At 39.0% G+C, this 13849-nt stretch overlaps 1 protein-coding gene across 1 annotated transcript in view; it reads right to left on the bottom strand.

Moving 5' to 3' along the window:
* Positions 1 to 4940: 4940 nt before the first annotated feature.
* MYRFL (myelin regulatory factor-like) overlaps positions 4941 to 13849 on the bottom strand; it is a 145427-nt gene continuing 136518 nt past the window's right edge. The window contains exons 20-25 of the mRNA XM_012642037.1: positions 11300 to 11362; positions 10575 to 10662; positions 8359 to 8433; positions 5715 to 5835; positions 5327 to 5401; positions 4941 to 5209 (exon numbers count right to left, since the gene is read on the bottom strand). Of these exons, the coding sequence (XP_012497491.1) occupies positions 5123 to 5209; positions 5327 to 5401; positions 5715 to 5835; positions 8359 to 8433; positions 10575 to 10662; positions 11300 to 11362 (509 nt within the window). The 3' untranslated portion in view covers positions 4941 to 5122. The remainder of the gene's footprint in view (positions 5210 to 5326; positions 5402 to 5714; positions 5836 to 8358; positions 8434 to 10574; positions 10663 to 11299; positions 11363 to 13849) is intronic.

Below are 13849 nucleotides of genomic sequence, written 5' to 3'. Positions count from 1 at the left end.
ACAGTGAGAGAGGAATTCAAGTCTGTTTCAGTGTGCCATCTTGCCATACTCCAGATTGTATGGTGCTTTCCATTTTACAATTTTACAAGGAAAATGTGTCTATTTACCCACTTTTCACTTAATAAATGTTAATTGAACCTAAATTAATAAAATCAAACTAAATGTAAATGCATCGATAAAACATTATTCTGCACTTGGCAAAAACAAATAAATAAATAAATGTTAATTGATCATCTGTTATATGCCTGGCAACATGTTTTCCATGTAAAGAAGTTGGTAGATAGAAATGTAATTAACTTACCCTAGGCATAATGGACTGAAACTCATTAAATGAAGAGAATTTCCAATTACTCATTCAAAATAATGTCTTCTCAGAGACCATTCTTAATGATTCCTGTATTCATACAGCATCTTCCACTTTACGAAGAGGTTTCACATAAATATCTCATTTAGTGTTCACAAAAACTCTTAGTGATGGTCAGGACTATTATGAATCCAATTTTTCAATTGGGAAAATGAAACCCATAGACGTTAAGTCAATTATTCGAGACCACAACAATGACACGTTATTGAGCCAGGACTAGGCTTAAGTCTCCTGGCCCTGAGTTTAGTTCTCGTCCCAGTTATTTTTGTGTTTAAACAGTAGATCAGACTGGTGCAGCTAAAAATGGCTTGAGAACTCAGCTCTGGCGAAGACGTGTTATCCGAATGTTTCTAAAATATGATCTCATTTTATATTTGTGTGGAGCCATAAAGAAATTGAAGGATTGAGACTGTGATCTTTGGCACCCATCCCTTCTCCAATTATGTGTCTTAAGAACTGACAAGCACTTTCCCATTCACAGAATCCAACCAAAAAGAGATGGAGTCGCATGCTTAACACTGTGGGTAAATTGGAAGTCTCTGAAGCTGCACTTCTACGAGCTTTAAACAACCGCTGATCAAAAAGGATTCTAAATCCTTGGATGCTTCCTCAGAACTCAACTGGCTCTTTAGAATCAGACACAAAAATCAATGACACATGCCCTTGAAGAAATGAAAGCCAAAACACCTTTAGCTTTGCCAAGTAAAGATTTCACCAAAGTGTTTCTCAGAGTGAGGTTGATATTCGGCATTCTTAAGTGAGCTGTTAAGCTCTGGCACGATCTAAGGAGATGTAACTTAGTGGCTGGTGACAGGAGATTCCACTCATCTGTGTCCCTCCACCCTCCCCCTATTTTGTGTTATGACTAAATGGCCCCTAATAAATCCCATCAGCTTAAGAAGCCTGAAGAAATATCACTATCAGAGCCATTAGTGTGTTAGTGCCTTCTCAGTGGGTCAATAGCAGAGTCGTCTCTCACAAGCTCCGAAGAGTCAAGAAGAATGGAACGGTTCTCAAAGGGTAAGGGAAGAAGTGCAGCAGAAAGGGATGACATTTGGCACCAGAAAACCTGGCTCGCCTCTTGTCCTTGCTTAATCTTTCCGTGCCTCAGTTTCCTTATCTGTGTAATGGGGAAATATGAATAATTTCCCTCACTTGTAGCATCACAGGGTTGCTGTGAGAATCAAATGAGAGGTCTGTAAAAGTGCTTAAACTGCCAACGGAATTCTTTTTTTGCTTTTCTTTTGAAGGTCTTCAGTTTGATGACTCACAATGTATTGTTAGGAATCTGTCACTAAAGTTGAAATCCAAAAATTGTATAGGAAAAATAAACTAAAATAAAAATAGAAAAAGACGTAGGTTATGAGCACTATAGCGTGCTTTTGTTTAAAAAATGCTGGAAGGTTGAACACATGCCAATTGTTTGTTGTAAGTGAATTTTTGTGGTTCAGTTGTTTAAAAAAAAACCTTTTTTTTTAAGAAACAGGGTCACGCTGTGTCACCCAGGCTGGAGTGCAGTGACTTGATCATAGCTCACTGTAATCTCAAACTCCTGGGCTCCAGGGATCCTCCTGCCTCAGCCTCCCAAAGTGCTGGGATTACAGGTGTGAGCTACTGTGCTCAGCTCTCAAAATCTTATTTGAATACCTTTATTAAAACTATGTCAACACTAGCAGCTTTGCAGATAAAACAAAGAACTCATGAAAAAATTACTGTAATTCTATTTGTTTATGTTATATAATGATTTTATAATCCTCTACAATATTTGGGGATAATTAAGTTGATATACAGAATCTGATCTTAAATAATTGACAAAGCAGGGAACTAAGATACTTCAAATGACCTGAAGTTAAAAAATGATACATGGATGAACTTGAACTTACGTTATCACAAATAGCATCTGGTGGGAGCATGTGATATTTCAGACCAGCTCCTGTGGACACTTTTTATGACTTTTTAAAAAATAAGCGTTTTAATGTAGAGCAGTTTTAGATGTATAGAAAAATTGCAAAGATAGTAGTACGTAGAGTTCCCATAAACCTCATACCCAGTTTCCCCTATTATTAACATCTTATATTAGTACAGTATATTTGTCACAATTAGTGAATTAATACTGATACATAATTATTAATTAACGTCCAGATTCCATACTTTAGTTAATACTTTATTCAGATTTCCTTAGTTTTTACCTAAACGTCCTTTTCGGTTCCAGGGTCCCATCCAGGATACCACGTTACATTTAGTCATCATGTCTCTTTAAGCTCCTTTTGGTCGTGACAGTTTCTCAGACTTTGTTTTTGACGACCTTGATAGTTGAGAGGAGTACTGGTCAGGTATTTTGTAGTATGTCTCTCAGATGGCATTTGTCTGACATTTTTCCCATGATTGAACTGGGATTATGAGTTTTGGGAGGAGATACTTACGGACATTTAAATTTACTTGAGTTTGGGGATATTCCAGTGGAAAGTGAAAAAGTTCTTTGGCATAAGGAAAAGACTTTTGGCCTGAAGCAGCATGGTCAACAGTTGACCTCTCACAACTGGGAAAGTGCTGCAAATACAAAGAGTCTTCCAGCAAAGTCTGTTCTCCCAATAGGCTTAACTAATCCCAGCATGCCACGGATGCCATAGGTCTGTTCACTGTCTTAACTCTTTTCTTTCTGAAGGCTCTCAACACAATCTCCTGTAGATTTTTCTGTGGGAAAAATACTTCCAGTTTTTAATGGAATTTAATGGGAAAACAGTACTCATTTTATAGAAATCCCCTCATAGGCAATATTACTGAATTATCAATATATTAGATATCTGAAACCCCCATATTACCATGAATATTAAGTGTATGAAAAAGAACATGGGACGTATGTGCTGAAAAGAAGTCTTGTATCTCTGCTGCTGACAAGTATTTCTTTATTTGGAGAAGAGTCAACTTAGTAGACTCTCTTCCATACCAACAACCTGGGATCCTATTTAAAAATGGGGTAAAACTCCAGTATCTAGACCTAAGTCATGCTGGGACCAGCTGATCCTACAGCTCGGGAGAACCAAATTTGAATTTGAATCTAAGAAACTGGAATTCAGGAATTCAGTATTTCAGGAATCCTGAAATACTCCTACGAATTAACTACCTTATTACATTTTCTACAAAGATTATGCCATTAGTAAAAGGAAAAACAATTTTCAAATATAGAAAAAAATATAAACCCTACATGATACACATGCATATGCTCTATCTGCAGTTTGGTTTTTATAGTTGATGAAAATGTTTCTATGTAAGTATATTTAGTTACTCAATCCTTTTATAATTCCACTGCAATCTTTATAATGATTCTGTTCTATGAAAATATAACAATAATGACTCATATTTATTTAGAACCTATCTGTCTGTGCTTTACATAGTTTATCTCATTTAATCCTGTCTGTTATAGATACTCACTGTCCTGTTATATAAATTGAGGCTTAGGGAAGTTGAATAACCTGCTTGAGGATACACAGATAAAGTCAGGATTTGAACTCAGCACTGAGTCTAGCACTGTATGAGTCTCAGCTCCTAATTACTGGGTTAAACTTCCTTCATGTTAATATGTTTATTTTAAGATGCCTTCTGTAAGAGCAAGGGTGATATTTTTTCTTTTCTTAATTGTTGGAATCTCACAATTAATTTTCATCCATATGGCACATATTTAGTAATATCTGAAAATAAGGAAGAGGAATATATGATATTACTGCCAATTACCACCATGAAGGTAAAAAATCAAATATTCTCATCCCAATTAACCCAGGGAACAACAGTAATATAAGGGAAGGCCAGTCATTCATCAGCCCTGTTACCTGGGACTAGAGGGAGAGTGGCTTGGCTCTCCATGTTCTAAAATATAGTGTATTAATAGAAAATTTAAGGTATAGCCAGACCAACAAATCAGGAGATGAATGGTATCAAAAAGGTAATTTGCTACTCACAATTCCCAAACAAGGGGGCATGACATACCCCAGGGGATCACATGGAACAGCACCAGGGTCAATCAGAAGGCAGGAGAGGAAAGAACTGTGGACAAGAGCCTTTATCATGGAGTCGGAGGGAAGGAACCGGCAAGGCAGTGTAAGCAGCCCTGGGATTGGCTACTTTGAATAATTCCAGTGGGCTCCAAGTCATAGGAGTTTCCATCTTCACAAGGGGGCATATCCTATCCACAGAGAAAGTTTAGTGTCCATCAAGCATTGCAAAGCAGAATTGAAACTATTTCTTTCTTTCTTCCTTTTTTAAATCCATTTCATTGGCAAGGTACATTCTATACTCTAGTGTATGTGTGTATATAATAGACATACACACACACAACTCCCCACACACCACATCACACATTCTTGACAGTCTATGTCTAATAGGTCCAAGTTGATATGGCCTTTTTGTTTTTTCTCAAAAGCTTTAAGATGCATTAATACAAAATAGAGCTAGACCTGCTTATTTTGACCTCATAGCTTCCTTAATACCAGAAGCAGTATTTTCAAATCCAACAGTACTATTTACTCTAAGAAATGTTTTCTTCATAGTCATGGCAAAATCAAATACCACATTATTTCTGGTTTCAACAAACACTTTATTCTCCTCATTAATGTCTCAAAACTGTTGAAAGCCAAAGCGTGAAAAAGTCTTTCAGCAATAAATGTGAATATTTTATGAAAAAGAAGTTGCAAGAGGATATCAGTTTCCGTTAACTGTATTTGTGGGTATTTTTCTGTGGTAAAGTCCCCAAACTTGAATAAATTAGGCACAACGTCGATAGAAGTAAAAGTAGTAATCTGTGAAGAATATCCCAGCAAAATAGGGATCAGTTGAACAGTCAGCTAAATCCTGTCAGAGCAAGAGAAAAAAAAGAAAGATTAACATAAAAATTAACTACAGTTAAAGCGATTGATTGATTGGTCCATTTCTTTCTTGCTGAAAAGAAAAAGAAAACAGCAAGCTTACCGGTGCCGCTACACGGAAATGGTATGCGCTGTCAGAGAATTGGGCTACAGGGAGGCTCCAAATGTGCTGAAATCCCTAAATAATGGATGAAAGAGAGATCCATCTCATAACCACATTTTACACTCAATTTGAAAGAGTACAGGCTGAGAAAGCATTTCCTCAATAACTGCAGGAGAGGTATCTGGATAACAGCTTTTAAAAGGAGTCACTAGAATAGTCCGCAGCTTCTTAGGAACACAAGGAAGATGCCGAGGCCAGCCCTGTGACCATGGCCAGTCAACAAGGGGGAACGCAGGCATTTAGCTCGTGCATCCCTCTCTTGGTAGGGAACAGAAGACACAATTCTACTGGAACAGGGACATAATGCTGAGGAGCCAGAAAACATTACCTGTGTCATCTCCTGGGAGACTTCTTCCTGGCTCTGGATCCCTTTGGCTTCCCTTTTACTATAGAAACATATATTTCCAAGGGTGAATTTGCACTGGAAGACTATCAATGGCTCTGTTGTGCTTCAGGAGACAAAGGAAAGAAAGGGCAAATGGAAAAGCAGTTACCAACTTCTGATAGGCCACACCTTGGCAAGAAGAGGAACTGGTGGGAATGTGACCTGGAAATCCATTCAAAGTTCACAATAGGCATTTAATTACATAAAGCTCACTGATGCCAATAAGCTAGCTCACATCTCATTATTACAAAAAGAAACCCAATCTCAGATGACAATGAAATAGCATATGATGGTTTCTAAAACCTAATCTCATGACAATTAAATCATCTCACATTTGAACGATTAGAACTTCTTGTCTCCATAGATTTTAAATAATTTTTGGATATATACCTTCTCTTTTGACTGAATTTGCATTTATCTGAAGCTTCCCAGATTGTAGATTATATAATCTCATGGTCTGAATACATGTGGTTTGAAACAACAAAGCAAATAAATACAGGTAGGAGTTTAGGAGTGAGTTCCATTAGATATCACCAGCTATCAGAGTAGAAGCCCTGCCAGAAAGGATGCTGCTTCTTCTCTGGAGGTTGACTCGATAATTATTATCAAGAGGATGAGATCCATCTGCCTTTGGAAACAATCCTTTTGGACAAGTGGGGACAACCTACAATCTCAGTTGAGTGTATGTGTTGTTTTTAAATCACCGGTATGAGAAAAATTAATCGTAAACTAAAAGGTCTGATTTAGTGGCTCATCCCCCTGAAGGTGATCTTTTGTCACTGCAGGGGACCTAGCATATAATCTTATTTCCTTCCATTGAAAGCTAGGAATGAATAAGAAAATGTTTTTCCAGGTTACTCATGGAGTGCTAAACAATAGTGCGTTTAGCTCATAAGAATAGTACATTTAGACGCTGGAGCGCTGACTCATGCCTGTAATCCCAGCACTCTGGGAAGCTCAGGCGGGAGAATCACTTGAGCTCAGGAGTTTGAGACCAGCGTGAGCAAGAGTGAGACATGTCTCTACTAAAAATAGGAAAGTTAGCTGGGTGTGGTGGCACGCGCCTGTAGACCCAGCTACTCAGGAGGCTGAGGCAGGAAGATCTCTTGAGCCCAGGAGTTTGAAGTTGCAGTGGACTATGATGATGTCAGGGCACAGAGCGAGACTCTGTCTCAAAAAAAAAAAAAAAAAATAGTACAGTTAGCTTTTGCTCTGCCTTGAAATATGGTAAGTTCTGAGTCATAAAATACTAGTTGCCTGAAACAAACCTTCCCAAGGCAAGCAGTTGGGTTGAGTGTCATTAGATCCTCGTAGAGGCGAAGTTGATGGGAAGAGGAGTAAGAAGCCAGAGAGAAATGGTGGAAGAGACGGGAGTGTGGTGAGTGACAGGAGGAAGGACAGAACTGGACAAGCAGAAGGAGAGAGCAGGGGACAGAAAAGAGAAAGAATAGGAGGCAGAGAATAGAGGAAAGCAGAGAAGGGAGAGAAGAAGAGACTAAAAATCAGGAGACACAAAATAAAACCATCTATCTTTATGGTGAGCAGCTCATTGCATGATTTTTGAGTGAAGTGAGTGGAAAGTCTTAAAGTACCATAATCATTTAAAATGTCTGATAAGAATATGTTAAGTTACAGTTTTGTGATTTTGGAGAAAAGGTGGTCATAATAAAAGCTACCATTTATTGAGTGCCTACTATGTGTTAGGAAACGGCAATGTCCTTACATATCTCACCCCACTGGGGAGGCCAGACAGTGATAGTTCAAAGCATGGGCTGGATTTGAAGCCCAGCTCCACCACTCACAAGCTGAGAATGTCAAGATACATTTTTTGACATGTACTGAAACTCTAAATCCAAGTGTTCCCATCTGAAGCATATAAACTAGAAAAAAAAAATCCCACCTGAGAGGGTTGTTGTGGTTATGGTGAGGATTATATGACCCAGTATTAAAGTGTACCGTGTCTGGCAGATAGTCTGTGCTCAGCAAATGGTTGTCATTAATTTCACCATTATTAACAATAATTCCCAGAGCAGCTCTACATGCTATGGTATGATGTAATACTCTTTACAAATGAAGAAATGGTAACTCAGAGAAAATAAACGTCTTCTCCAACATCACAGCATGAATATGTGACAGAACATTTGAACCCTGGTCTTCCCAATGCAAACCCTGGCTCCTTTTATTTTCTCTGTCCTGAGAAAAAGGCATGGTGTCTGCATTAGCACTGCTACCAGGAACTCACCAAAATGTGCAGCGCCCCCCATCTGGGGCCCATGTTATTACTCTTGTTCCCATTCCAGTGCAAAGGGAGACAGCCAGAGGAAGGCTGCAGCTTGTGAGGATCGAACCAAAGTCACTCCCACTTGGCAGGCTTGAGTGTACAGTTTAGAGCCTTTCCATTCCCAGGAGTAATCCCAGCCTTCATTCTGAGAGCCCCTCCCTCAACTGGCCCACCTCTCAATCTGTCATTAGTTATCATGAACTGATAGCTTTCTACCTCCTAACTTACTGGTCAAGTAGTGAAGTCAATTCGGACTTGCTCCTTAATTATGATAAAAATGAAATTTTTTTATAGCCATGAACTTACTTTATTTCCAGAGAGAATTTGACATTGGTGGGTGTGTGCTTATTAACAGGAATATTGTAATTGTAATTTCCAGACCTAATTACGGAAAAAAATAAAACCATAAATCAAAATACGCAGGAAAGGCTTCAAAAGGCTTTTTGTCATTCATCATACACTATGTAAACTGTAAAATATGGTATAATAAATAATAAATACAGAAAACCGAGTTTAACCTGGTATATATAGTTTTATGTTTTTCGAGATATACCTGTCAAATTTCAGAGTGATCTCTTTCAGGTCTTAATATAAAATATATCACAAAGATTTATAGTTTTTTAGAACACACAGAAAAAATTAATGGAAAGTCAAATCCCAAATGCACATAGGAAATGACTTCAGTTTCCTTTAAGGAGATACAGATTTCAGAAGCCAAAGAGGCAAAGGCCACAAACTAACAATCTCCCTGGAAAGGAGGATTGGAAATAATAAATACCAGTTTTTCTACCATAAATCACTCCTTTTTAAGCAACATGAGCAGGAAATATGTACTTTTAGAACGTGAATCTGCTAAAATTTGCATAGTTCTAATTACCATTTAGTAATGGAGAATATTGCAAGATGAGTGCTTATACATGAACTCGCCCCCACTCTCTAAGAGATACTTGGATAAGAGGGAAATTTCTTTGATTCATATTGTAATGAAAAACGCCAGCAACAAGGCATGTCGTATCTAACAGAAGTTCTCTTTATGACCTCACCATCCCTTGAATTATATGGAGAAACAACTTAAAATCAGATAAATCAGCAAAATGGGAGTTGGTCATTTTAGATATTCTTTATATAATACTAAACTCAGTTGTTAAAAATGTGAAAGCAAAAATAAAAGAAATCAAAAGGTCTGGCATTTTGCAATGTATAGGTATATCAAAACAAAACATCACGTTGTACACCTTAAATATATGCGATTTTTACTTGTCATTTATATCGCAATAAAACTGAAAAAAAAATATGCATGCTATGTGCATACCAACTTGAGAACAGTGTTATTTCAGCGAATGGATGTATCGAAAAAATAGAAAGATCTGTGTTGAGTGGGATCAGGAGCACTTTGTCAGACGGGGGAAGCATAGATAAGTGGGATTCATTTGCTCCCAATATTTGCATGCTTCACAACAACCCAGCTGGGTTGACAGTGTCCCCGTCTTACAGATGAGAACTGGATATGCAGGGAGAATAAACATCTTGTCAAAGTTCTAGGATTTGAACCTGAATTATCCTGCTCTTCTTCTCCTCCTGCCACATTAATTATCTGTCTCTGACACTCACTTATTAGATGGGTGATCTTAAGCAAACCTTTCCAAGCTCACTGAAACTTAACTACAAAATAGGGATGAATAAAACCAACCTTATAGGGATGCTGTGTGAATTCAATGAGATAATAAATATAGAGGTCATAAACAAATCATAAAGCACCATCCAGGTGACTTTTAGAACCTAGGACCATGAAGTTAAAGCCTAAGTTATACCAGGTTAAAAAAGAAATAAGGCTCAAAAGCCATAGGATTTGTGACACCAGTTCAAAACACAGGCCTTGCCTTTAACCTAGCAGGCACCCAATAAATACTTCTCAAATTAAGAAAAATAACTCCCATTCTTAATGCCTACAACTTGCATATTGTGCTTGCATTTTGGTTCTAGATATATCATTACCTTGATACAGGAGATGGGGCATACACTAGAGATGGATGTTGCTGATAACTTTTGCAATATTCGATTTTTTTCCTCCTAACTGAAAAAGCTAAGATAAGCTATATTTTTTCAGCAATTAAAATAATGACATCCCCTTGTTATTAAAATATACAAACGTCAGCTCATTTATAACTTGGAGCCATCAGTAACAATGTCTTTCTTGTCCACAAAATTAACTAGCAGCTCTGTGCCTCTGGTATGTGCCCTCAGAGAGTCAGCGCAGAGCTGCTCCCAGGCTTTTTGCTTTGGACGTATCCATTAAATCAGGAGACTGGAATCATTGGGGCCAGGGTTTATTGACATTTGCTAATACCAACTGTTTTATGATTCCCTTGTCCACCATGTGACAAATGTGTTTTCACTTAAGGAGCAATGTAAGCACACACTGATTTTACCACATAGCTTTAGCTTTCATTGCAGGCTCAAAAACCCAGGGCCCTGGGTAAATTGCAGAAACAACCAGGGCCATAATGGGGAGGCTTACCCACCTGCACCCGAGGCTTCTGCTGCAATACCGATGATCTATTATTTGCTGGATTTCCATAATCTGAATAGAACTGATGGTCGTATCAATCCCTGAATTTAGAAGAAATGGAGAAAAGAAAGTAAATCTTCAGCAGGGGAAAATAGTATTGTATTCCAGCACAGTCCCCAAATTATGGAATGTGAAGTAAAAGTTTCCTGGACAAATAGATTCTGTTTGCATTCAAATGAAAAAAGGAGGAGGAGAAGAAAGGCGAGAAGGTTGTTTGGGTTTTGGCCTTTTTTTTTTTTTTTTGGTTATAGTAAATTTTAAGAAAACTAATAAAAATCCAGGCTCCAATAAATAGCCCCCATAACATCCAAAAGAATTTCTGGACCCTGGAAGTCCTACTAAATCTAAATTTATTGAAAATGGAATGTAACATGAAATGCAATCTGTTCCAGAAAACAGAAAACAAACTAAAAATTAGAATAGAAGAGGAGGGCAGGAAGTTTAAACAGATAGTAAAATCTATGGAGAGCAACTACAATTTGTCCAGTCGTGAGTGGCTGTTTGTAATGCTTCATCAATGGTGAGCCTGGCGTGGATCACGAAAAGTAAACCCATGGACATACTTGGCGGTGGGCACAGCCTCTGTCCCTGTTCCTCACTTCAGTAATGCTTTTACAACTTGTTACTCTGCCTAGCCCCACAAAGCCAAAGAATAGTGTCACTTAAATGTCAACTTACAGTCACTCTCCCAGTCAGGGCTGGTGAGAGCATTTCTTGCCAGAAATGATCTGCGTTCGTCTTCTGAAAAGGAAAAAACTCTGTTAGTCTTGAAGGCTTGTTCAGGAAAAGAAGAAACCCCGTGTGTGCCCTAGTTTCTCTCTGTGAGTTCAGTGTTTCCCCCACTTCCCGCTCCCACCTCCCCACCCATCCAGCCCCTATCCCATTTCTTAGAGATCTAGTTTATTCTCACCTTCTCCAAAATGCCACCTGCTACAGGCTGAACTGAGTCCTTTCTCCACCACCACCAAATTCCTGTATTAAAAACTTAACCCCCAGCACCTCAGAGTGTGACTGTATTTGGAGACAGGGGCTCTAAATAAGGTGATTAAGTTAAAATGAGGCTGTTGGGTGGGCCCTAATCCAATCTGACTGGTGTCCTTATAAGAGCAGGAGATGAGGACACGGGGGAGACACCAGGGGACAGATGCACAGAGGACAGACTATATGAGGGCACAGGAGGAAGACAGCCATCTGCAGGCCAAGGAGAGAGGCCTCAGAGGAAACCAGACCTGCTGACACCTGATCTTGGACTTCCAGCCTCCAGAACCGTGAGAAAAATGTCCGTTGTTTAAACCACTCGGTCAGTGGTGTTCTGTTACGGCAGCCCAAGCAGACTAAGGTACCATCTGCAATTAGGTCCAGCAGCTCCCAGCTCCCTCCTCTCCAAAGGCATAGCACTTAATACTGAGCCATCCATGTGGTCACCAACCAGCAATATATGTCACCATACTGAAAGGCATATTATCTCTGCATTATTAATTACCTTTCATGTATTTTTGCTCTTTCTTGACAACTCCCAAATAGGAAACCTTAGTTAACATTCTTTGAATCCTCCTGTAACTCCTGGCATAATGTCTTGTGTATACTATGGAAACCATTTTTCTTGGATTAAAGACAAGCTAATGGCAGTTTTATTTCTTACTTAGTTTGTGAATTAGTAATATTGTTAATTGAAATCATTAGGTTTGGATTATCAGGGTTCTTTTCTATGCACTTAAATGTTGCTCTCTCAGGATTATACATGCTAATGTAGAAAAAATGGAAAAAGGTCAGAGGGAATCCCTGTTTGAATACCTCCAAGGACAGAGGACTCACTAACTGCGGGGGCAGCCCATTCCTCTGCTGGGAAGTGCTGAATACTAGTTTTCCCTTCTCCTGAGCCAGCATCTACCTTCCTGTTGATCTGCTTTTGATCCTGATATTACCTCTTGAGTGAATATAACAGGCCCTAAAGGCAACTGCTCTGCCCGACCCAAAGCTGGCTCATACGCAGTTGCTGAGCAGCAGGGACACACTCATGAGTCACATTTCTTTTTCTGAGTGAAAACAAAGGTCATTAAAATATAACATTTGGAAAGTAGGAAGGAGAAAGAAACAATAATATGGATGTCTGGAATCTGATTTCTGAACTATTCCTGGAGATCCCAGGGGAAAGCAAGGAGACACAACAGTTTAGTTAAATAATCCCTTTAGAGTTGAGTCCAGGTACCACAAGGGCCTGGCATCAAGTGTATATTGGTCCCCACTGGTTTTTCAACCCTGCCCACTTCCATGGCCTCTTTGCTGCTTCGTAGACCTTGTTAAAATAGAGAATAGGTTCAAGGGTAGTGGAGAGAGTAGGTAGAAATGAAGAAAAATAAGAGCAAGACTTTCTCTACAGTTAAATAATGAAATATTAACCTTCTTCACGCAAATGGAGTTTGGAGTCTCTGAGGATAAGCAAAACTTATCAAACTGAGCATGTCTTCTTGACTGCTTAATAACTTGAATATGAAACGTTAGAGGAAATTCTATAGGACTTACGTATTTTTGCACTGAACAACAATAATGATAGTTACACCTACTATCCATCGACGCCTACTATTTATTGAACATTGTTCTGAGTGCCTCACAATAGTCCAGGAGGGAGGCTATTGCCACTTGGCAGACAAGCTAGCTGAGGTGCTAACGGTCACTCTGTGTGTAAGGAATAGAGAAGGAATTCCAATTTAAACTATCTCATTCCAGAGCCCACAATTTTGCTAACCTGGGAATTTGTGAAATGATATCCATGCAGTAAAAAAGAGAGCTTAAAGCCTAAGATAAGGACGGAGCTGCAGCCCACTGAAGAGAGGAATCAGGTCACGGGCATGGGGCCAGAGCAGGCCTGGGGGAAGGGAGCCAGAGGAGTGGCGAGGCCCCCTCATAGCTGAAAAGGCATTTTAAAAGCAATTTGGACAAAGTAATCATTCAGGGGATTGCTGTTAAGGGTAGGGGAAAGAAAATACGTTATCTTTTAAGAGCGGTTAGTGAAAGCAATCATTTAGCAGGTTGCTAAAAACCTAACCAAAGAATTTTGTGAACTTTTGGCAGTCATGTTTTTTTAAATTTGCAGATTTAGATCTATGTTCAAGTTTCTGTATCAAATTTCAGGATAGAATGCAAAAGCAACAGAGCACAGTATGTGGGGACAATCACTCCTAAGCACCTCTGTCCTAGTCAGTACTCCTCGTGCGAGGGGGAAGGACT

The sequence above is a fragment of the Propithecus coquereli genome, unplaced genomic scaffold, assembly GCF_000956105.1.
Source record: "Propithecus coquereli isolate 6110/MARCELLA unplaced genomic scaffold, Pcoq_1.0 Scaffold172, whole genome shotgun sequence".
NCBI classification, from domain to species: domain Eukaryota; kingdom Metazoa; phylum Chordata; class Mammalia; order Primates; family Indriidae; genus Propithecus; species Propithecus coquereli.
This window is presented reverse-complemented; position numbering and strand designations above follow the sequence as displayed.